General features: G+C 38.8%; 1 protein-coding gene across 1 annotated transcript in view; it reads left to right on the top strand.

Moving 5' to 3' along the window:
• The window catches only part of LOC122702003 (phospholipid-transporting ATPase ABCA3-like), a 223,302-nt gene that overhangs the window by 185,330 nt on the left and 11,789 nt on the right, over nt 1-26,183 (top strand). Inside the window, exons 26-28 of the mRNA XM_043915525.1 lie at nt 11,697-11,884; nt 12,333-12,503; nt 12,906-13,096. Coding sequence (XP_043771460.1) covers nt 11,697-11,884; nt 12,333-12,503; nt 12,906-13,096 — 550 coding nt within the window. The remainder of the gene's footprint in view (nt 1-11,696; nt 11,885-12,332; nt 12,504-12,905; nt 13,097-26,183) is intronic.

The raw sequence follows: 26,183 nt of genomic DNA on the forward strand, positions 1-26,183 counted from the left end.
CAGTCGGGTGCGTGCGCCTTCTGCCCTCCGCGTCCCCAGCCCCAGTCCCCGCCCGTGCCGGTCGGGTGCCTGCGCCCTGTGTCTCGCCACGACCTTCCCCTCCCCCCTGCCCCCTGCCTCCGGCGGGGCTGGGCCCAGTCCGCAGCCTGCGAGCTCTTCTCTGGACTTTCTCTGTCTCTTTGTTCTGCGAACGGCCGGCAGTGTGTTCCGGCCGGTTAATTTTCTCTCTCTCTTTTGGTCTCCCACAGTTCAAGTTGGCAACTCACAGAAGCTCCCTCCGATTGTCCTCAGGGCACTCAGGCCCGGACCCTACCCCAAGCAATGCCGCCTAAGACTCCCTTCCCAGGACGGATATCCGTCCTTAGCTCTTTTGTCTCACTTTTTATCTTTTATATTTTGTCCTACCTCCTTTCGAAGACAATGGGCTGCTTTTCTGGGCGCCTGATGACCTCAGCTAGTGATCAGAAGTTGTTTTGTGAAGTTTGCTCTGCGTTCAGTTATTCTTTTGATGAATTTGTAGGAGAGAAAGTGGTCTCCCCGTCCTACTCCTCTGCCATCTTGGCTCCTCTAGACTTTCTATTTTGTTCCATTGATCTATATTTCTGTCTTTGTGCCCGTACCATACTGTCTTGATGACTGTAGTTTTCTAGTATAGTCTGAAGTCAGGCAGGTTGATTCCTCCAGTTCCATTCATCTTTCTTAAGACTGCTTTGGCTATTTGAGGTTTTTTGTGTTTCCATATGAATTTTTAAATTATTTGTTCTAGTTCTACGAAAAATACCATTGGTAGCTTGATAGGGATTGCAGTGAATCTATTGGTTGCTTTGTATGGTATACTCATTTTCACTATCTTGATTTTTCCAACACATGAACATGGTATATTTCTCCATCTATTTGTGTCATCTTTGATTTCTCTCACCAATGTTTTATAGTTTTATATATATATATAGGTTTTTTTGTCTCTTTAGATAAATTTATTCCTAAGAATTTTATTCTTTTCATTGCAATAGTGAATGGGATTGTTTCCTTAATTTCTCTTCCTGTTTCTCATCGCTAGTGTATAGGAATGCAAAGGATTTCTGTGTATTAATTTTATATCCTGAAACTTTACTATATTCATTGATTGCTGCTGCTGCTACTTAGTCACTTCAGTCATGTCTGACTCTGTGTGACCCCATGGACTGCAGCCTTCCAGGCTCCTCTATCCATGGGATTCTCCAGGCAAGAATACTAAAGTGGGTTGCCATTTCCTTCTCTATATGCATTGATTAGCTCTAGTAATTTTTTGGTGGTGTCTTTAGGATTTTCCATGTAGAGGATCATGTCATCTGCAAACAGTGAAAGTTTTACTTCTTTTCCGATCTGGATTCCTTTTATTTCTTTTTCTTCTCAGTGCATTTTAAAAACAGAAACTTTTCAAAATTGGTGAATTTTTGTATAGCTACTTTAATATTGAAGAAGGAAGAAAAAAAGGAATATTTTCAGCATAATATGCTTTATTATTTCTAGAAAGGTAAAAACACTACTGAAATACAAGAAAAGATTTGTGCAGTGTATGAAGTGTTATGATCGATCAAATGTGTCAGGGCTTCTGGTTCATTATGGCAGAGTGAAAGGAAGTGCACTCATCTTCCCCTGCCAGAGCACAAAAAAAAAAAAAAAAAAACTAGCTGTTGAACAACCATCGACGGGAGAATGCTTTGTTGTTATTCAGCCACTCAGTCATGTCTGACTCTGCCACCCCCATGGACTGCAGTATGCCAGACTTCCCTGCCCTTCACTATCTCCTGGAGTTTGCTCAAACTCATGTCCATTCAATTGGTGATGTCATCCAAATATCTCATCATCTGTCACCACCTTCTCCTCCTTCCTTCAGTCTTTCCCAGCATCAGGGTCTTTTCCAAAGAGTCAGCTCTTCGTATCATGTGGCCAAAGTATTTGAGCTTCATCTGAAGCATCAATCTCACCAATGAATATTCAGGGTTGATTTCCTTTAGGACTGACTAGTTTGACCTCCTTATTGTCTAAGGGACTCTCAAAAGTCTTCTCCAACACCACAGTTCAAAAGAATCAATCGTTTGGCACTTAGCCTTCTTTATGGTCCAACTCTCACATCATTACATGACTACTGGAAAAACCACAGCTTTCACTACACGGATCTTTGTCAGAAAAGTGATGTCTCTGCTTTTTAATATTCTGTCTAAGTTTGTCATAGTTTTTCTTCCAAAGAGAAAGAGTCTTTTAATTTCATGGCTGCAGTCATGCCTGCAGTGATTTGGAGCCTGAGAAAAACTAAAGTCTGTCACTGTTTGCACTTTTTCCCCATCTATTTGACTTGAAATGATGTGACCAGATGCCATGATCTTAGGTTTTTAATGTTGAGTTTCAAGCCAGCTTTTTCAGGCTCCTTTTTCACCTTCATCAAGAGGTTCTTTAGTTCCTCTTCACTTTTTGCCATTAGGGTGGTATCATCTGCATGTCTGAGGTTATTCATATTTCTCCCAACAATCTTGATTCCAGCTTGTAATTAATCCAGCCGGCATTTTGCATGATGTACTCTTCATATAAATTAAATAAGCACAGTGACAATATACAGCCTTGACATATTCTTTTCCCAGTTTTGAGCCAGACTGCTGTTCCATGTCCACATCTCACCACTGCCTCTTGACCTGCATACAGGTTTCTTAGGAGGCAGGTAAGGTAGTCTGGTATTCCTATCTCTTTATGAATTTACCACAGCTTGTTGTGATCCATGGTCAAAGGCTTTAGCATAGTCAATGAAGCAGAAGTAGCTGTTTTTCCAGAACTCTCTTGCATTTTCTAATATCCAATGGATGTTGGCAATTTCATCTCTGGTTCCTCTGTCTTTTCTATACACAGCTTGTACCTCTGGAAGTTCTTAGTTCACCTACTGCTGAACCCTAGCTTGAAGGATTTTGAGCATTACCTTGCTAGCTTGTGAGATGAGTGCAATTGTGGGGTAGTTTGAACATTCTTTGGCATTGCCCTTCTTTGGGATTAGAATGAAAACTGACCTTTTCCAGTCCCATGGCCACTGCTGAGTTTTCCAAATTTGCTGGCATATTGAGTACAGCACTTTCACAGCATCATCTTTTCAGATTTGAAGCAGCTCAGCTGGAATCCCATCACCTCCACTAGCTTTGTTAATAGTAATGCTTCCAAAGGCCCACTTGACTTTGCACCCCAGGATGTCTGGTTCTAGGTAAATGACAGCACCATAATGGTTATCTGGGTCATTAAGACCTTTTTTGTATAGTTCTTCTGTGTGTTCTTGCCACCTCTTCTTAATCTCTTCTGCTTCTGTTAGTTCCTTACTGTTTCTGTCCTTTATTGTGCCCATCTTTGCATGAAAGTTTCCCTTAGTATCTCTAATTTTCTTGAAGAGATCGCTGGTCTTTCCCATTCTATTGTTTTCCTCTATTTTTTTGCATTGTTCACTTAAGAAGGCTTTCTTGTCTCTCCTTGCTATTCTTTTGCACTCTGCATTCAGATGCATATATCTTTCCTTTTCTCCTTTGCCTTTTGCTTCTCTTCTTTTCACAGATTTTTCTAAGGCATTCTCAGACAACCATTGTGCCTTCTTGCATTTCTTTTTCTTAGAGATGGTTTTGGCTACCACCTCCTATACAATATTATGAACCTCCGTCCATAGTTCTTCAGGCACTCTGTTTATCAGATCTAACCCCTTGAATGCTTTTGTCACTTCCACAGTGTAGTCATAAGAGATTTGATTTATGTCATACCTGAATGACCTAATGGTTTTCCCAACTTTCTTCAATGTAAGTCTGAATTTTGCAATAAGGAGCTCATGATCTAGACCACAGTCAGCTTCCAGTCTTGTTATGGCTGACCATAGAAATCTCCATTATCAGCAGCAAATAATATAATCAATCTGATTTTTGTATTGGCCATCTGATGTCCATGTGTAGAGACATCTCTTATATAGTTGTAAGTGGGTATTTGCTATGATGATGGTGTTCTCTTGGAAAAACTCGTTAGCCTTTGGTTTGCTTCATTTTGTACTCCAAGGCCAAACTTGCCTGTTACTCCAGGTGTCTCTTGACTTCCTATTTTTGCATTCCAGTCCCCTATGATGAAAAGGACATCTTTTTTGCTGTTAGTTCTAGAATGTCTTGTAGATCTTCATAGAACTGTTCAACTTCAACTTCTTTGACATTAGTGGTGGGGCATACACTTGGGTTACTGTGATGTTGAGTGGTTTGCCTTGGAAATGAACCAAGATCATTCTGTCCTTTTTTGAGATTGCACCCAAACACTGTGTTTTGGACTCTTGTTGACCATGAGGGCTGCTCCATTTCTTCTAAGGGATTCTTGCCTACAGTAGTAGATATAATGGTCATTTGAATTTAAATCACCCATTCCCATCCGTTTTAGTTCACTGATTTCTAAAATGTCAATGTTACACTTGCCATCTCTTTGACCACATCCAGTTTACTTTCATTCATGGACCTAATATTCCAGGCTCCTATGCAATACTGTTCTTTACAGCATCGTATTTACCTTTACCACCAGACGTATCTAAAACTGGGTTTCGTTTCCTCTTTGGTTCAAAGCCTCTTCATTCTTTTTGGAGATATTTCTCAGTTCTGCCCCAGTAACATGTTGGACACCTACTGACCTGCAGGCTTATCGTTCAGTGTCCTATCTTTTTGCCTTTTCACACTGTTCATGGGGTTCTCAAGGCAAGAATGCTGAAGGGGGTTGCCAATCCCTTCTCCAGTTGACCACATTTTGTCAGAACTCTCCACCATGACCTTTCCATCTTGAGTGGCCTTGCATGGTATGGCTCATAGTTTCTTTCGGTTACACATTGAGTTATTTCACCTGTTCTGGCTCCAGCATGGTGCATTGCTCAGTCGTGTCTACTCTTTGTGGTCAGATGGACTGTAGCCTGGCATGGTGTCCTCTGTGCATGGGATTTTACAGGCAAAATTACTGGAGTGGGGTGCCATTCCCTTCTCCAGGTGATCTTCCTGACCCAGGGATCTAACCAGAATCACCCAAGTCTCTCGTGTCTCCTGCATTGACAGGTGGATTCTTTACAACTAGCACTACCTGGGAAGCTCCAGTAGGATGATGGAACCCACCAAAAAATATACACTACATCCAAAGACAAAGAAGAGGCCACCGCAGGTTGGTAGGAAGGGCACAATCACAATAAAATTCAAATCCCATACCCACTGGGTGGGTAACCCACAAACCAGAGAACATTAATACAAAAGAAGTTCTCCCACTGTTGCGAAGTTTCTGAGCCCTACATCAGGCTTCCCAGCCTGGGGTTTTGACAAAGGGACTGGGAATCCCAGGGAATCTGACTATGAAAGCCAGTGGGATTTGAATATAGGACTTCCATTGGACTGGGGGAAATAAGACTCCAGTCTTAAATGAAGAGCACAGACATAATCTTGCATGCACCAAGGCCCAGAGGAAAGGAGCAGTGACTCCATAAGGGACTAAAACAAAACTACCTTGTTGAAGGGTCTCCTGTGGAGGCATGGGTCAGCAGGGGCTCACCACAGGGACAGGCGCACTGGTGGCAGCACTCTGGAAGGGTCCCCTTGGCATAAACCCTCTTGGAGTTCACCATTAACCTGACCATAGAGCCCTAGACCCAAGGGCTGGGTCGCCTCAGGCCTAAAAACTACCAGAGAGGGAGAACAACCCCACCAATCAGCAGATAATTGAATTAAAGTTTCACTGGCCAACCCCTGTTCACCAGAGCAAGACCAGTTTTTACCACTGCCAGTCCCTCCCATCAGGAAGCTTACACAACTCTCTTAGCCTCCTCCATCAGAGGGCAGACAGAAGAAGCAGAAGAACCATCATCCCACAGAGGCTAGAACAAAAACCATATTACAGAACGTTAATCTGGATGAAAAAGCAGAAAGTTACATCCCAGATGGAAGGACAAGATAAAATCCAAGAAAAATAAATAAATGAAGAGAAGATAGGCAATCTTCCAGAAAAAAAAAAATTCAGAATAACGGTGTTGAAGATGATCCAGGTCGCAAGAAAACAATGGAGAAGATGCAAGAAATGTTTACCAAATACCTACAAGGACTAAAGAACAAACAGAGATGAATGATACACTCAAAGGAATCAATAACTCAATAACTGAGGCAAAATGGATAAGTGACCTGGAGGACAGAATAGTGGAAATCAATTCTGCAGAATAGAATTTTTTTTTAAGTGAAAAGAAGTGAAGACAGCCTAAGGGACTTCTGGAACAACATTAAATGCACCAACATTGGCATTATAGAGGTCCCAGAAGGAAAAGAGAGAGAAAGGGCCTGAGAAAATATTTGAAGAGATAATAATAGCTGAAAACTTCCCTAACATGGGAAAGGAAATAATCAACCAAGTCCAGGAAGCACAGAGAGTCCCAGGAAAGATAAATCCAAGGAGGACCATACCAAGACACATGGTAATCAAACTGACAAAAATTAGGGACAAAGATAAAATATTGAAAGGAACAAGGGGAAAACAACAAATAACATACAAGGGAACTCCCATCAGATTACAAGCTAATTTCTTGACAGAAACTCTACAAGCCAGAAGGGAATAGCATGATATATTTAAACTGATGAATGGGAAGAACCAACAACCAAGAATACTCTACCCAGCAAGACTGTCATTCAGATTTGATGGAGAAATCAACAGCTGTTCAGAAAAGCAAAAGTTAAGAGAATTCAGCACCACACTGAGAAAGATTGAAGACAGGAGTAGAAGGGGATGACAGAGGATGAGATGGCTGATAGCATCACTGACTCAATGGACAAAAGTTTGAGCAGGCTCCAGGAGTTGGTGATGGACAGGGAAGCCTGGCATGCTGCTGTCCATGGGGTCACAAAGAGTCGGACATGACTGACGGACTGAACTGAACTGAAACCAGCTTTGCAACCAATGCTGAAGGAACTTCTCTAGGCAGGAAGCACAAAAGAAGGAAAAGATCTACAGAAAATAAATCCAAAACAAGAGGGGGAATGCATGTAACTCTATGGCTGATTCATATCAATGTATGACAAAACCCACTGAAATGTTGTGAAGTAATTAGCCTCCAACTAATAAAAAAAAAAAAAAAAAAACAGTAATAGGGTCATACACATGGATAATTACCTTAAATGTAAATGGATTAGATGCACCAACCAAAAGACATATGTACATGAAAACATGTGCATGTATGCATTTCCACTTAGCAGATCACTGCTTGACACCCCCCCAAATTGTATGTAATTATTTTATATTCTTAGGTTAATCATGTTCCTATTGTGGTTTGCAATTATAGTTGTCTTTTATTTTTCGTCTGGCTATTGATTGTGAAAACTGATAAACATTTTTTACTATTGTGATTGTGCTACTATTACTCACTTACCATTGTATCATGACTGGTCAATAGAAAAAATAGTAGAATGTTATATAAACCAAAACTACGATTTAATAGAAAAACCTATAATCACTTCTTGAAATCCAGATGCATATCAAAATTATCTTGGAACTTTTTGAAAAATACAAATTTTTTTTCTCCAAATCTTCAGATATGTTTCTAATTAGTAATCATATTGAAAAACAACTGAACTATATGATGATCATTTACTTTTATCTAGTTTGTTTCACTTTTTCTATTTCATATTCTGTTTCGTTTAGTTTGTTTTCCAATTTCTTCATCTCTTCTCTTTTTTTTTTAATGTTCTTTCTCAAACTTTTACCAAGTGTAGTAGAAAAGCTTTTGTTTACATGTATATAAATAGTATGTATAATATACATATATTTTAGAAAACTTACAAATTTTTGACTAACTAAAAAATTTTGACATTTGACATCACTTGTTTGACTTAGTATAAATAGAATGCTAGATTTCTAATTTAAAAAATAGACAAGCAACAAAATTTACTGTATAGCACAGGGAAATATAGTCAGTATCTTCTAGTAGCCTATAATGGAGAAAATCTGGAAAATAATAAATGTGTATATATCTGGCTGAATCACCTTGCTGTGTACTTGAAACATTGTAAGTCAACTATACTTCAATGAAATATGTATATTAAGGAAAAATAAAGATTGAAGAGAGAAAAAACAACCAGGAAAAATTGTGAAAATTACAAAAACTATGTTGCAACATGGAAACATGATTGCGGTAAAAATCTTAAATGAAAATAAATTATATCTCCTGGTAAATTAGCAAAACTATAGAATTTTGCACCAAACGTAATCTGATATCTTTGCCTCCTGTGACAAAACAACTTAATTTTAATGGGAATCTTCCCCTTTACAGAAAATAATTAAGTCCTTTCTATCTCCCTGGGCAGAGATAATAAAAGCCTTCTAGAATTTTTTTTTTTTAAGTGTCAGAAGTGGTTTGCAAAGTTTCATACTGAAGATCTCTCATGGACAATGGTCCATAGTCGGGTAGGCCAGTTGAAGTTGATAGCAATCAAATCAAGACATTAATTGAGAACAATCAATGTTGTACCATGGGGGATATAGCCAACATACTCAAAATAGCCAAATTAAGTGTTGAAAATCATTCCCACCAGCTTGATTATATTAATTGCTTTGATGTTTGGGTTACATGTAAGTTAAGCAAAAAAAAAAAAAAACTTCTTGATCATATTTCTGCATGTGATTCTCTAGCAAAATGTAATGAAGATGTTTTGCTTTTAAAACAAATTCTGGCAGATGATGAAAAATGGATACTGTACAATAATGTGGACTAGAAGAGATCTGGGGCAAGTGAAATAAACCACCACCAACCTCACCAAAGGCTGGTCTTGATGTAAAGAAGGTGATGTGTGTATGGTGGGATTGGAAGGGAGTCCTCTATTATGAGCTCCTTTTGGAAAACCAAGTGATTAATTCCAAAAAATTCTTTTTCCAATTAGACCAACTGAAGGCAGAACTCCATGAAAGACATCCAGAATTAGGCAACAGAAAATGCATAACCTTCCATCAGGATAATGCAAGACCACACGTTTCTTTGATAACCAGGCAAAAACTAGTGGTTATAGCTTGGCTGGGAAGTTCTGATTCACCCATGGTATTCGCTAGACTTTGCACTTTCAGATTTTCATTTATTTCAGTCTTTACAAAATTCTTTTAATGGAAAAAATTTCAAGTCCCTGGGAGACTGTAAAAGGCACCTGGAAAGGTTCTTTGCTCAAAAAAATTAAAAGTTTTGGGAAGATGGAATTATGAAGTTGCTTGAAAAATAACAGAAGGTAGTGGAACAAATTGGTGAATACATTGTCCAATAAAGTTCTTGGTAAAAATGAAAAATATTTTTACTTTAAAAAAAAGAAGGAACTTTTTGGCCAACCCAATATATGAAATGTTTAATTCTTTTCTTTTAGTCTAAGACAGACCATGTCAGTAGAAACTAAATACAGACAAAAAATACATAAGCAACATAGTCAATAGTCAATATGGTAAACATGATTGATACATATCAAATTCTACATCTTTCAAAAATAATTCATTTATGAGCATGAATATTTTTATGCCATACATTTGAAAAACAGTATTTCCAAGTATAAAAATATATATTCTCTGATTACAATTGAATAAAAAATAATCTTATATATTATGCATTTAAATTTTAAAAAGAATAAAAACAAACAGCTTATAAACGCCTGTCTCAGAAAAAAATTAATGGAAGGAAAGCATATAAAAGTATAAATGCAGACAAGTATATAAATTAATATATAAAAACATACAGCCAACTAACCAATAAGTCAAAACAACTAGAACTTTGTAAAAATAAAGAACTGGATGAACTTATTAAAAAAGAGAGGGAACACAAATACATTGAAATTATAAGAAACACAAAGTACTTGATTCAACTCCATGCAAATGAAATTTAAATCTTTAATAAAACTAATTTTCTAGTTTTATACAAATTATTAAAACTGACCTCAGAAGAAATAGAATAGAAAAAACTGAAACAATCATAATTTCTGAGAAAGGTTCAAAGATTTATTCTTCAATGAAGTAAAGTAAAATAAGATTCTTTTATGGCTAAAGTAATATTTCATTGTATAGATATACCACACCTTCTTTATCCATTCATCTATCAACAGACAGGTTGTTTCTATGTCTTGGCTATTGTAAATAATGCTGCATTGAACGTAGGGGTACAGATATCTTTTTGAGTTAGGGAGGATTTTTATTTCCTTCCTTCATTTTTTCCCTACCCAGAAGTGGAACTGCTGAGTCATATGATACTTCTATTTTTTAATCTCCATGCTGTTTTCAATAGTGGCTATACCAGTTCACATTTCACCAACACTGCACAAGAGTTCCTTTTTCTCCACATCCTCACCAGCATTTGTTATCTCTTATCTTTTGGATAATAGCCATTTTAACAGGTGTGAGGTGAAAACTCATTGTGGTTTTAATTTGCATTTCCCTAAATGATTAATGATGTTGAGAACCTTTTCAGGTACCTGTTGGCCATCCACACGTCTCCTTTGGAAAAATGTCTATTCAGGTCCTATGCCCTTTTTTTTTTTTTTTTCATTTATTTTTATTAGTTGAAGGCTAATTACTTTACAGTATTGTAGTGGTTTTTGCCATACATTGACATGAATCAGCCATGGATTTACATGTGTTTCCCATCCTGATCCCCCCTCCCGCCTCCCTCCCCATCCCATCCCTCTGGGTCTTCCCAGTGCACCAGCCCTGAGCACTTGTCTCATGCATCCAACCTGCTATGCCCATTTTTAAAATCAGATTGTTTGTCTTTTTGATGTTGAGTTGTATGAGTTCTTTTATATGTTGGACATTAACCCCTTATCAGGTATATAATTTGCAAATATTTTATTCCATTTGGTAGGTTGCCCTTTCATTTTATTGATGGTTTCCTTTGTTGTATAGCAGCATTTTAGTTTAATATAGCTAAATTATTTATTCTTGTTTTTATATATATTGAGTTGGTCAAAAAGTTTGTTTGGGTTTTCCTGTAAGATGGTATGGAAAAACCTGAATGAACATTTTGGCCAACTCAATATATAAGGATATGTGTTAGTCGCTCAGTCATGTCTGACTCTTTGTGACCCCATGGACAGTAGCCCACCAGGCTTCTTTGTCCATGGAATTCTCCAGGCAAGAACACTGGAGTGGGTAGCCATTTCCTTCTCCATAGGATCTTCCCAACCCAGGGATTGAACCTGGATCTCCCACATTGCAGGCAGATTCTTTACCATCTGAGCCACCATAGAAGCCCATAGAAGATATTTATAATGTAGATGATAATTTTCATCTGTGGGATAGTTGGCTTAATAGAAGTTACTGGCTACTGCTGGAAGTGAAATTCTATACATTATTTTAATAGACTTAATAGAATGGCTCTTTCCTGGTGATATTTGAATAGGCAATTTCATCTAACAAAGAGTTATCTTGGGGGCATTGTAGTGCACAATAGATATGTACTGAAAATTCCAGTGAGGTATATTAGTATTCCATTTTACTACAGTGGGGTCCAGGTGTAAAGTTTCTTTAGACTGAAAAAGAAATAATTCTTACTCGGAGTTCTATGGGTATCACATCTTCTTGCTAGCATGGGCTAGAAACTTCAGGTTTTCTCCCTCATCCGTGTTACTGTATGTTCAATGGAATAGTCGACTTAGGTTTATTGCTTGTGAATTACCCTCTTGATTCAGATTAGGTCCAGAATTGGCTATTGTCCTCAATCTGACCCCATGTTGAGCCACATGACAGGTCGGGAAATGCTGATCATGTACGCCAGGCTGCGGGGTGTTCCTGAGCCAGACATCGGCATGTATGTGGAAACCTTTCTGCATTCAATGCACATGGAAACCCATGCTGACAAGCTGGTCTGCACATACAGGTGAGACATTATGCTGCTTATTTATTAAGCTGCCTACTGCCCATCTGTATTTCTGCTGTTTAGCATGAATGCCTGAAAACTCAACCTGACAACTCTGTCACACGGAAGCAATGACTGTGACATAGCCTTACTTCCTGTCAGGGTTCAGATATCAGAAATAAGGCAGATCACATTTGTATGAAGTTAATCTTTTGCAGACATGATCTGTAGCTTTTGCATTTCAAAAAGAACACATTCATTCCTGTATCCCTGTGGTTATTTATCTCCTCAAAACAAAAATATTTTACCAGTAATGATGCTAAAAAGCATACCCCCCCCAAAGTCATTTCAATGAAAATGAGTTGGTGTATACACAGCATTGTGGATATATGAGCTAATTCTGTTGAATTAACGATAATCTTATTTCTTCTTTCTCCTCCACTTTCTCTCTCCTTCTTTGACAATAAAGTGGAGGAAACAAACGTAAATTGAATACTGCTATTGCCCTAATGGGAAAGTCCTCAGTTATTTTCCTGGATGAACCATCTACTGGCATGGACCCAGTAGCCAGGCGCCATATGTGGGACACAGTTACATGGATATGTAATAGTGGCAAAGCTATCGTCATATCTTCCCACAGGTATGACCCATTAGGAGACTTGGGTGAGAGTTAGAAGTGTATAAGAGAGAATTAGTTTGAGTCAAGGATATGTCAGTGAACTTGTCTAAGTACGTGAAGTACATAAAAGGGACTGCAAGCAAATGCTGATTCCTGGGGAACTTCTAGAATACTCAGTTAAGTTCTGAAATCCAGACTTGGTAGAAGATAGGAAGTCAGGGAAGTGTTTCTCTTGTAAATTTAGAAATCAACTGCTTTGAATTTTTTAATCTCTTCTTTCCAAATATGGTCGTAGTAACGATCACTTGCAATATAAAGCCTTCTTACTATGAGTGTTACCTTATAATCATAGCTCTGTTTTGAAATATAAAGTTTTGCTTCTGAGAGGGAGTCTCTTCATCCATATATCCTTTGTGCCTCTAGCATGGAAGAATGTGAGGCCCTTTGTACCAGGCTGGCCATCATGGTAAAGGGGCAGTTCAGGTGCCTAGGCAGCCCACGTCACCTCAAGAACAAGTTTGGTAATATATATACTCTGACAGCAAAGATTAACATTGATGATAATGAAGATAAACTAGAGGAGTTCAAAGAATTCATTGAGATAAATTTCCCAGGTAATGTAGATAGGGCTTACTTGTGAAAATTGTTTTAAGTCACATATGTTGTTCTGCTGCATGTACTCAATAACTTTTTTCCATGAGTAATTGATGTTTATTGAGCTTTTATATTAGGCCCCTTTAGAAATAATTTTTCTATGAATTTATCCCTGATTATGCTAAGAAGCTTTCTCAAAATAACAGAGGTTCTCACCAGTCTCTTGTAGGAATTAGCCAGTAAGATAAATCCATTCAAGTTTATTCGTTTAGAGTTAAATTATTTAAGTTAAGGCTCTATTTTTTATCCTTGATAATTTTTAAAGTCTCCCTTTGAGCATCGTCCCTCTGCCATTCCCTGGTTTCTGAGTCAGGCAATGCTTATGAAATGCAAATCTCCTTTTCTTCTTTGAAGGAAATGAACTGGATGTTTGACATAAAAATTTATTCAGCCTTTGTGTGCTAATTTCAGCAAGTGCCTCTCTGTGCCCATGACAAACAAATTTATAGCCAGCTTCTATTTATTTGTACTCTCAGTATTTTATTTGTAGTCTTTAACTTGAATGATCACTCTATCAACAGTGTGGTAGCCAGATGGTTAGGATACATGTTTAAAAGCACGGAGTCTATAACAATGATAAAGCAATAAATGGTATTGGCCTGCACTAAGGAAGTGACAGTAAGCATGGAGAGGAAGAAATTATAGGAAATGAATATATATATATATATATAGAGAGAGAGAGGAGAGAAGGCAATGGCACCCCACTCCCGTACTCTTGCCTGGAAAATCCCATGGACGGAGGAGCCTGGTAGGCTGCAGTCCATGGGGTCGCTAAGAGTTGGACACGACTGAAGCGACTCAGCATGCATGCATGCATTGGAGAAGGAAATGGCAACCCACTCCAGGGTTCTTGCCTGGAGAATCCCAGGGACGAGGAAGCCTGGTGGGCTGCCGTCTCTGGGGTCGCACAGAGTCGGACACGACTGAAGCGACTTAGCAGCAGCAGCAGCATATATATATGTATATATATATATATAGAGAGAGAGAGAGAGAGAAAGAGGTAGGTGGAGGGGGGATGATCAATTAGAGAGGAAGAACCATAATGTAGGAAAGATCATTAATTTAGTATTAATTATATTAGAATATTCTAATAAGTATGTCCATCAGGCCAGCTGGATGTTCATTTAGCCTTTCATTCATATGGAAAGATTTGTGGAGCACTTTTTGTATGCTGTGTTGATGATAATTAACCACACAGAAGCATATATTTATATATACTATGAGCCATTCCAATATCCTATTTAACTTTAAAGTGAGAGAGGACACAAAACACTAAGGCCAAACTTGTCTTAAAGAAGGTGAGGAACACAATAGCTTGGATGTGAAACTACATATAGAAAGTTACTGAATTGGCAACCTTTCCCCATGCTATCCTTGAGCAAATTAGCTATTTCAAATAAAACTTCCCCGTTTAAAGATAACAAAATCAAAAGGATGGTCCCTTTATGTATGGGACCTATGCATAAAGATTATCCAGAAAAGGAAAAAACAAAGAACTGTAACATGTGAAAGGCAACTTAAATATATATTTCAGCCTAAAATTATCTCTAGAAATTAGAGGATTATTTCAATTAAATGCTTCCCTTTAGTGGCAAAGAATTTAAGACATCATTCATTTTTTTAAAAGGCCACAAAGAAAATAGTTCCTCTTTCTACAGCATGACAGATTATTCTCTCAGAAATGTACCACTATTAAAATAAAAATACATACTGGAAAACATAGAGTAAATATGCCTTTAATTATTTGCTTAGACTCAGAAAAAAGGGAGAAGAAATATTCAAAGAACCAAAACAGAACAGAAAAAAATTATCAAGCTAAAACCTGATAGAGACAATCATAAAATGCAAAAATTGGTTTTCCCTGAAACAAATTCCAGTACCAGTACTAATATAACTTTTGACCCACTGCAGTGTGAGAAGCTTAATCTAAGATTCCCACTAAGCAAGGACCTTCAAAAATGAACAAATGCTTTAGTTGCCAGCCCAGAATGTAAGAAGGTTAAAAATTGACATTCTGTCCTAATAACAAGTAAAAAGTTGAACACACTGAAAAATCAGCAAATCCTCTAGAATCTGAAAAAGAAGTAAGGGCAAACCACTGCAGCCAGTATTGGACAGATAGGCAAATACAGGGAATCACGGATTACCATATCAGAAAATGTCTAGCAGAAAGTCCAAGGGCAACCAGTGCCAAGCTGGAAAAACCTGAATTGCAATTGAATTCCTGCAAGGACTGTGTGGACACCTGCAAAGGGTAACCACTCCAGAGGGGCCATTTATGGAGATTTCCTACATATTGTGATATTTACCTCGAGGACCTTGACAAGGTTCTAGAGTATTATCAGAGCCTAAATGACCTCAGAGAGGTTCCAGCCAACTCTTAGCCATCTTGCTCCACAAAAGAGAGGAGAAAGAACTGAAAAACACTTGTAAAGTTCACAGTGCAGAAGCATGGGCTCACTGAATTGAGATATACACAGCCTATAGCACACTTCCTCTCCCCAACAATTCATCACCAGATTTGTTGTTGTTGTTTAATCACTAAGTTGTGTCCAACTCTTTGCAAACCCATGGACTGTAGCTTGCCATACTTCTCTGTCTATGGGATTCCCCACGCAAGAATACTGGAGTGGATTGCCATTTCCTTCTCCAGGGGATATTCCAGACCCAGGGATAGAACCCATGTCTGCTGCTTTGGCATGCAGATTTTTTACCACTAAGCCATCAGGGAAGCCCTCATCACCACATTAAAAAAGGCCTATTTACAGCCATCCTCCTTCCCAGGAAGTCTGGCTACCAAAAAAAAAAAAAAATTACAAAGCACACCAAAAAAGCAGAAAACACAATTTGAAGACATAGAGCAATGTTAGAACCAGGTATGACAAGGATGTTTGAATTATCAGTCCTGTAATTGAAAACAACTATAACTGATATACCAAGGGCTATAATGGACAAAGTAGACAGCATTCAGGAACAAATGAGCAATGTAGGCAGACAAGTGCAAATCCTAAGAAAGGACCAAGAAGAAATGCTAGAGATCAAAAATCTAACAGAAATGAAGAATGCCTTTGATGGATTTCAGTAGACTGGTTACAGCTGAGGAAAGAACCACTGAGCTAGAGGGGAAAACATGGTCCACTGTAGAAGGAAAGGGCAAACCATTTCAGTATTCTTGCCTTGAGAACCGCATGAATAGTATGAAAAGGCAAAAAGATAGGACACTGAAAGATGAACTCCCCGGGTTGGTAGGTGCCCAATATGCTCCTGGGGATCAGTGGAGAAATAACCCCAGAAAGAATGAAGACATGAAGGCAAAGCAAAAACAACACCCAGTTGTGGATGTGACTGGTGATGCTGACTGGATTTGATTAGTAAAGTCCAATGCTGTAACAAGCAATATTGCATAGGAACCTGGAATGTTAGGTCCATGAATCAAGGTAAATTGGAAGTGGTCAAACAGGAGATGGCAAGAATGAACATTGATATTTTAGGGATCAGCAAACTAAAATGGACTGGAATGGGTGAATTTAACTCAGATGACCATTATATCTACTACTGTGGGCAAGAATCCCTTAGAAGAAATGAACTAGCCCTCATAGTCAACAAGAGAGTCCCAAATGCAGTAGTTGGATGCAATCTCAAAAATGACAGGATGATCTCTGTTTGTTTCCAAGGCAAACCATTCAATATTACAGTAATCGAAGTCTCCACCCTGGGCAATAATGCTGAAGAAGCTGAAGTTGAACGGTTTGTGAAGACCGACAAGACCTTCTAGAACTAACACCCAAAAAAAATGTCTTTTTCATTATAGGGAACTGAAATGCAAAAATAGGAAGTCAAGAAATAACTGGAGTAACAGGCAAATTTGGCCTTGGAGTACAGAATGAAGCAGGACAAAGGCTAACAAAGTTTGGCCATGAGAACGCACTGGTCATAGCAAACACCTTCTTCCAACAATGCAAGAGAAGACGCTACACATGGACATCACCAGATGGTCAATACCAAAATCAGATTGATTATATTCTTTGCAGCCAAAATGGAGAAGCTCTATACAGTCAGCAAAAACAAGACCGGGAGCTGACTGTGGCTCAGATCATTAACTCTTTATTGCCAAATTCAGACTTAAAGTGAAAAAGTATGGAAAAACCACTAGGCCATTCAGGTATGACCTAAATCAAATCCCTTATGATTATACAGTGGAAGTGACAACTAGATTCAAGGGATTAGATCTGATACACAGAGTGCCTGAAGAACTATGGACGGACGTTCATGACATTGTACAGGAGGCAGTGATCAAGACCATCCCCCAAAATAAGAATGCATAAAGGCAAAATGGTTGTCTGAGGAGGCCTTACAAATAGCTGAGAAGAGAAGAGAAGTGAAAGGTAAAGAAGAAAAGGACAGATATACTCATTGGAATGCAGAGTTCCAAAGAATAGCAAGGAAAGATAACAAAGCCTTCCTCAATGATCAATGCAAAGAAATAAAGGAAAACAATAGATTGGGAAAGAGATCACTTCGAGAAAATTAGAGATAGCAAAGGAACATTTCATGCAAAGATGGGCACAATAAAGAACAGAAATGGTATGAACCTAACAGAAGCAGAAGATATTAAGAAGAGGTGGCAAAAATACACAGAAGAACTATACAAAAAAAGATCTTCATGACCCAGATAGTCATGATGGAGTGATCACTCCCCTAGAGCCAGACATCCTGTAGTGCAAAGTCAAGTGGGCCCTAGAAAGCATCACTACGGACAAATCTAGTGGAGGTGATGGAATTCCAGTTGAGCTATTTCAAATCCCAAAAGATGATGCTGTGAAAGTGCTGCACTCAATATGCCAGCAAATTTGGAAAACAGCAGTGGCCACAGGGCTGGAAAAGGTCTGTTTTCATTCCAATCCCAAAGAAAGGCAATGCCAAAGAATGTTCAAACTACCACACAATTGTACTCATCTCACACACTAGCAGAGTAATGCTCAAAATTCTCCAAGCCAGGCTTCAACAGTATGTGAATTGAGAACTTCCAGATGTTCAGGCTGGATTTAGAAAAGGCAGAGGAAGCAGAGATCAAATTACCAACATCCATTGGATCATCGACAAAGGAAGAGAGTTCCAGAAAAACATCTATTCCTGCTTTAGTGACTATGCCAAAGCTTTTGACTGTGTGGATCACAACAAACTGTGGAAAATTCTGAAAGAGATGGGAATACCAGACCACCTGACCTGCCTCCTGAGAAATCTGTATGCAGGTCAAGAAGCAACAGTTAGAACTGGACATTGAACAACAGACTGGTTCCAAATTGTGTAAGAAGTACATCAAGGCTATATCTTGTCACCCTGCTTATTTAACTTATATTCAGAGTACATCATGAGAAATGCTGTACTGGATGAAGCCCAAGCTGGAATCAAGACTACCAGGAGAAATATCAATAACCTCAGATATGCAGATGACACCACACTTATGGCAGAAAGTGAAGAAGAACTAAAGAGCCTCTTGATGAAAATGAAAGAGGAGAGTGAAAAAGTTGGCTTAAAACTCAACATTCAGGAAACTAAGATCATGGCATATGGTCCCATCACTTCATGGCAAATAGATGGGGAAACAATGGAAACAGTGACAGACTTTATTTTGGGGGACTCCAAAATCACTACAGATGCTGACTGCAGCCATGAAATTAAAAGATGCTTGCTCCTTGGAAGAAAAGTTATAACCAACCTAGACAGGATATTAAAAAGCAGAGACATTACTTTGCCAATAAAGGTCCTTCTTGTCAAAGCTATGGTTTTTCCAGTAGTCATGTATGGATGTGAAAGTTGAACTATAAAGAAAACTGAGCACCAAAGAATTGATGCTTTTGAACTGTGGTGTTCTGTTTATAATAGCCAGGACATGGAAGCAACCTAGATGCCCATCAGCAGACAAGTGGATAAGGAAGCTGTGGTACATATACACCATGGAATATTACTCAGCCATTGAAAAGAATTTATTTGAATCAGTTCTAATGAGATGGATGAAACTGGAGCCCATTATACAGAATGAAGTAAGCCAGAAAGATAAAGACCAATACAGTATACTAACGCATATATATGGAATTTAGAAAGATGGTAACGATAACCCTATATGCAAAACAGAAAAAGAGACACAGATGTACAGAACAGACTTTTAAACTACCATACAGTTTCACTCATTTCACATGCTAGCAAAGTAATGCTCAAAATCCTTCAAGCTAGGCTTCAATAGTATGTGAAATGAGAATTTCCAGATGTTCAAGCTGGATTTAGAAAAGGCAGAAGAACCAGAGATGAAATTGCCAACATACATTGGATCATAGAAAAAGCTAGAAAGTTCCAGAAAAACATCTACTTCTGCTTCATTAACTATACTAAAACCCTTTGACTGTGTAGATCACCACAAACTGTGGAAAATTCTTAAAGTGATGGGAATACCAGACCACCTTACCTGCCTCCTGCAAAACCTGTATGTAGGTCAAGAAGCAACAGTTAAAACCAGACATGGAACAATGGACTGGTTAAAAATTGAGAAAGGAGTACATCAAGGCTGTATATTGTCACCCTGCTTATTTAAATTCTATGCAGAGTACATCATGCAAAATGCCAGGTGGATGAAGCACAAGCTGGAATCAACATTGCAGGGAGAAATATCAATAACCTTAGATACAAAGCTAGCACCACCCTTATGGCACAGAATGAAGAGGAACTAAAGAGCTTCTTGATGAGGGTGAAAGAGGAGAGTGGAAAAGCTGGCTTAAAACTCAGCATTCAAAAAACCAAGATCGAGAACAAGATGGCAGAGGAGTAGGTGGACATGGAGTACATCTCTCTCTCTATGAATACATCAGGAATACACCTTCAGACACAAAAGTGCATGCAGAACAGCAGCTGAGAGCAGACAGGAGTACCTGACCAGAGGGAAAGAATATATAAGAGCCACTCAAAACTCAGTAGGATGAGGAAACTAGGGGGAGAAACAGATGTGTTAATAGGATTGGACCTGCCCTGGGTGGGTGGGGGAACTGAAACAGGGGTCCGATCCCCACATCAGTGCAATTGTCTGAGTCAGAGGATAAACATTTAAGGCTGAGAGTGAAAGCTTATCAGTGGCAGCCTAAATGCAATGAGAATCAGACAGCCCCTGCCACAGCAGTACATACCAGGACAGGGACGAGGGTCCCCTGGAAGGCGCAGCAGCTGGGCGCTAGTTTGGGGAGTGTGGAGCAATCCCAGGGCAAGGACTGCTGTTGACTTGGAGAGACATATCAAGGGGAGGTGAGGGAGGAGATTGTGGTGGGAAATGCCTGTGCAGGAAAGCCAGGCAGCCATGGAAGCAAGGCGATACTGCTGAGTCACCCGTAGTGGGTGGAGCCATCACTATTGCCTCTCTCTCCCCACACGCTAGCATCGGCAGCTGAACAACAGAGAGAGGCTGGCCCGTCAAATGCCTGATGCACTGAACTACAGAGTAGGGCTCCACCCAGGGTGTCCCGTTAAGGGCCTGACATGCCAATCTCCAGAGTAGGACCCCAGTCAGGGGCGCCCCTCTATGTGCCTGATGCACTGAAGAACAGAGAAGGACCCCAGGCAAGGGCGCCCTCTAAGTGCCTAAATGGGTGGAACTGCTGACAAAGACTGGCCAAAGAGGCTTTCTGATCACCAGCTACAAGAAGCTAGAAAAAAAGACTCTGATAGTGCCGTGACTCCTGAGGCAGAGGCAGTCCGTGTCCCTGCACACTTGGCGCCGCCAGGATCCTCACAAGCCAAGCAGCTGCGCCACCTTTAAGCTCAACTCTCTCTGGGACAGAGCTGCCACAGGCCAAAAAGTCCTGCACGTATGCGCGCAGGGTCACTTCAGTAGTGTCCGACTCTTTGTGACCCTGTAGACTGTGGCCTGCCAGGCTTCTCTGTCAGGGAGGGCGGTTCTCCAGGCAAGAATACTGGAGTGTATTGGCCAATACTGTTTGCCATACCCTTCTAGAGCACTGTATATCCCGCTGCCCTAGCTACCAAGCCCCCTCGGTACTGGGTGCTGCCAGAACCCCTGAGACCCAAGCAGCTACACCACCTCCACACCTGGCCCTCACTGGGGCAAACCCAAGTCCTCCAGGGCAGCCTCAGGAGCAAACCCCAGTGGACAACCTACATGCAGAGGTGGAAATAAAACCACAAGTGAAACCCAGGGGCAGTGTGGCTAAGGAAGAAGACCCAGAACCTTCCCACCAGCTGTACAAGCTGCAGATTAAATCCACACGACCAACGAGGCAGAGTCTGTGTCTATGGAATATATAAAAGGTCATTGAGAGCTCCCACCAAAGAAAACACACTAGTTCTGACAGCTGTGGACATTGGAGGAAAGAACACACAGGAGAAGGACCAGATTAGAGTCTGAGATGCCCCCACAGCAGGTCCAGAGGTCAGCACAGTGTTGGAGGGCATCCTAGGGAGGGGAGGTGGACTGTGACTCCCAGGGAGGGAATGGACTCTGACAGCAGTGACTCAAGAAAAACATTTATTATTCTTATGTTTTGACTTGCTCTGTAGTCTTTTGGCTTTTTTTTTTTTTTTTGCTTTATTTTTTCTCCCCCCAACCCTGTTGTAGTTGTCGATTTTATTGGCACTATGAAATCTAATTAAGCTTTTGAGCTGTTTTTCCCCTCAGCCACACTTTATTGCTGTTATAAACCTCTGCCTCTGCATTGGGCTTTTGCAGTTCTGTGGAGTTTTCCTTTTTCTATTTTTTTACTTTTAATTTTTAATTTTTAAACCCATTGTTATTTTTTCTACATTTATTCCTTTGGCTGCTTTTCCTACTGTTCTTCTCCCCTTGCAGTTAATCTTTAATGTATATAAATCTTCTTTATCTACCTCTATTTAACTTTGCATATCTATTCTACTTTTCTTTTCTCTCTTTCCTTTCTGCTTAACACTTTGTTAGTTTTATTTCCATTGCTTTATTTCCCAATTGGCCCCTTGCTTTAGTTTTGTTTTCCAGTTTGTGCTTTAGTTAGTTTTGTTCTGGTAGATATAATTTTTGTTTTCCTTTGTTCACCAGGTCGATCTATTGTACTTTATTTTTGTTGGACTGTTTTGATTTTGCTTATGGGTGTATATGTATACGTGTATATTCAGTCACACTATTTATTGTTGCTATAAACCTCTGCCTCTACGTTGGGCTTTTGCAGTTCTGTGGAGTTTTCCTTTTTTTTTTTTTTCCTTCTATTTTTTCTCTTTTCTCTTTTTTAGAATTTTAATTTTTAAATTTTTAAAAGCCTATTATATATTTTCTACACTTATTCCTTTGTTTGGCTTTCCTACTGTTCTTTTCCCCATGCAGTTAATCTTTGATATATATAAATCTTCTTCATCTACCTCTATTTAACTTTGCATGTCTATGCTTTCTTTCTTTTCTTCCTTTCCTTTCCTCTCAACATGTTTGCTAGCTTTGTTTTCATTGCTTTATTCCCCACTTGGCACTTTGCTTTAGTTTTGGTTTCCAGTTTGTGCTTTAGTTAGTTCTGTTCTTAACTGGTAAATGTAATTTTTGATTTACTTTGTTTGCTGGGTCAATCTACTGTACTTTATTTTTGTTGGACTGTTTTCACTTTGTTCATGGGTGCATATGTATATGTGCATATTCCATTATTTTAATTATTATTTGCCTGATTTTGTAACTGCCATTTGTCTGTGGTTCATCTTTGGTTTCTCATCTTTGGATATTGTTTTAATCTCATTTAATGCCATAACAAACCACTTGTGGAATCTTTGTTCCTGACCAGAGGTCAAACCCTGAGCCTTTGGAGTAGGAGCCCTGACTCCAAGACCCTAGACTACCAGAGAACTAACCCTAGGGAGTATCAAATAGTGAGAACTCACACAAAGGAAACCACTTGGATACAAGACCCAGCATCACCCAACCACCAGTAGCACCCTGTGCAGGATGCCTCATCTAAACAACAAACAAAACAAAAATCAAGAAATACAAATCATCAGCAGACAGGAGTACCACCTCACTCAGCCTTGTCCATCAGAGGAAAAACACACACAAAAAAACCAAAAACTCAGCACAAATCTCACCCTATACGTAGCTCACTCAAACCACTGGACCAAACTTAGGGTGGCAGAAACCAAAAGGAAGAAAGAATTCAACCTTGAAGACTGGGAAAAGGAGACATCAAACACAACAAGTTTAAAAAATAATGAAAAGGCAGAGAAATGCTACACAAATGAAGGAACAAACTTGACACACAGAAGTCCAAATAAATGAAGAGGAAACGGGCAAACTACCTGAAAAAGAATCCAGAATAATGAGAGTAAGGATGATCAAAAACCTTGAAAACAAAATGGAGAAAATGCAAGAATCAATTAACAAAGACCTAGAGGAATTAAAGAATAAACATACAGAGATAAACAACACAATTACTGAAATTAAAAATACTCTAGAAGGAATCAATAGCAGCATATCAGAAGCAGAAGAACGAATCAGTGAGCTGGAACATAAAATGTTAGAAATCACTTCTGAAGGGCAGAATAAAGTAAAAAGAATGAAAAGAACTGAGGATAGTCTCAGAGACCTCTGGGACAATATCAAATGCACCAACATTTGAATTATAGGGGTCCCAGAAGAAGAAGAGAAAAAGAAAGGATATGAGAAAATTTTTGAAGAGATTATAGTTGAAAATTTCCCCAACAAGGAAAAGGAAATAGTCAATCAAGTCCAAAAGGCACAAAGAGTGCCATACAGAGTAAACCCAAGGATAAACATGCCAAGACACACACTAATCAAACTAACAAAGACCAAACACAAAGAAAGAATATTAAAAACAGCAAGGGAGAAGCGACAAGTAACACATGAGGGAAACACTATATGCCTAACAGCTGATCTTTCAGCAGGAACTCTGCAGGCCAGAAGGGAATAGTAGTATATATTTAAAGCACTGAAAGGGAAAAATCTACAACCAAGATTACTGTACCCAACAAGGATCTCATTCAAAATTGGTGGCGAAATAAAAAGCTTTTCAGACAAGCAAAAGTTAAGAGAATTCAGTACCACCAAACCAGCTTTACAACAAATGTTAAACGGACTTATATGGTCAAGAAATACAAGAGAAGAAAAAAGATCTACAAAATCAACCTCAAAGAATTGAGAAAATGGCAATAGGAACATATATATCAACAATTACTTTCATTGTAAATGGATTAAATGCTCCAACCAAAAGACACAGGCTGGCTGAATGGATACAAAAACAAGACCCATATATATGCTGTCTACAAGAAAGCCACTTCAGACCTAAAGACACATATAAACTAAAACTGAGAGGATGGAAAAATATATTCAATGCAAACAGAAAGCAAAAGAAAGCTGGAGTAGCAATCCTCATATCAGACAAAATAGATCTTAAAATAAAGATTACAAGAGATAAGGAAGGGCACTACATAATGATCAAGGGACCAATCCAAGAAGAAGATGTAACAAAGGTAAATAAATACGCACCCAACATAGTAGCACCTCAATATATAAGACAAACACTAACAGACATAAAAGGAGAAATTGACAATAACACAATAATAGTAGGAGACTTTAATACCCTACTCACACCAAAGGATAGATCATCAAATCAGAAAATTAATAAGGAAACACAAGTCTTAAGTGATATATTAGTTGAGATGGATCTCATTGATATCTTCAGGACATTCCACCCAAATGCAGAAGAATGCACCTTCTCAAGAGCACATGGGACATTCTCCAGGATAGACCACATCTTGGGTCACACAAATCAAACCTCAATAAATTTAAGAAAATTGAAATTGTATCAAGCATCTTCTCTGACCACAATGCTATGAGACCAGATATCAACTACAAGGAAAAAACTGTAAGAAACACAAACACGTGGAGATTAAACAACACGTTTCTAAATAACCAACAGGTTACTGAAGAAATCAAAAGGGAAATCAAAAAAAATCTAGAAACAAACTACAATGAAAATACAACAACTCAAAACCCATGGGATGCAGCAAAAGCAGTTCTAAGAGAGAAGTTTATAGCAATACAGTCCTACCTCAAGAAACAAGAAAAACATTGACTAGACAACCTAACTTTACACCTGGAAACTTTACAACTGGAAAAAGAAGAACAAAAAAAGTCCAAAATTAGTAGAAGGAAATAAACATACGAGAAGAAAAAAATGAAAAGAAATGAAAGAAGCAATAGTAAAGATTAACAAAACTAAAAGCTGTTTCTTTGAGAAGATAAACAAAATTGACAACCCTTTAGCCAGACTTATCAAGAAAAAAAGAGAAGAATCAAACCAACAAAATTAGAAATGAAAAAGGAGAGGTTACAACAGACAATGCAGAAATACAAAGGATTATAAGAGATTATTGCAAACTGTATGGCAATAAAATGGATAACCTGATAGAAATGGACAGATTCTTAGAAAAGTTCAATCTTCCAAGACTGAACCAGGAAGAAATAGAAATTATGAACAACCCAATTACAAGCACTGAAATTGAAGCTGTGATCAAAAATCTCCCAAAAAACAAAAGCCCAGGACCAGATGGCTTCACAGGAAAATTCTATCAAACATTAGAGAAGAGTGAATGCCTATCCTTCTAAAACTCTTTCCAAAAATTGCAGAGGAAGGAACACTTCCAAACTCATTCTACAAGGCCACCATCACCCTGATACCAAAACCAGACCAAAACAACACTAAAAAAGAAAACTACAGGCCAATATCACTGATGAACATAGATGCAAAAATACTCAACAGAATTTTAGCAAACAGAATTCAGCAACACATCAAAAAGCTTATATACCATGATCAAGTTGGGTTTATTTCAGGAATGCAAGGATTCCTCAGTACATGCAATCAATCAATGTGACACACTATATTAACAAACTGAAATATAAAAACCATATGATAATCTCAATAAATGCAGAAAAAGCCTTTGACAAAATTCAGCACCCATTTATGATTAAAACTCTTCAAAAAATGGGCATAGAAGGAACCTACCTCAATATAGTAAAGGCCA

Source organism: Cervus elaphus, chromosome 10 (genome assembly GCF_910594005.1).
Source record: "Cervus elaphus chromosome 10, mCerEla1.1, whole genome shotgun sequence".
NCBI classification, from domain to species: Eukaryota; Metazoa; Chordata; class Mammalia; order Artiodactyla; family Cervidae; genus Cervus; species Cervus elaphus.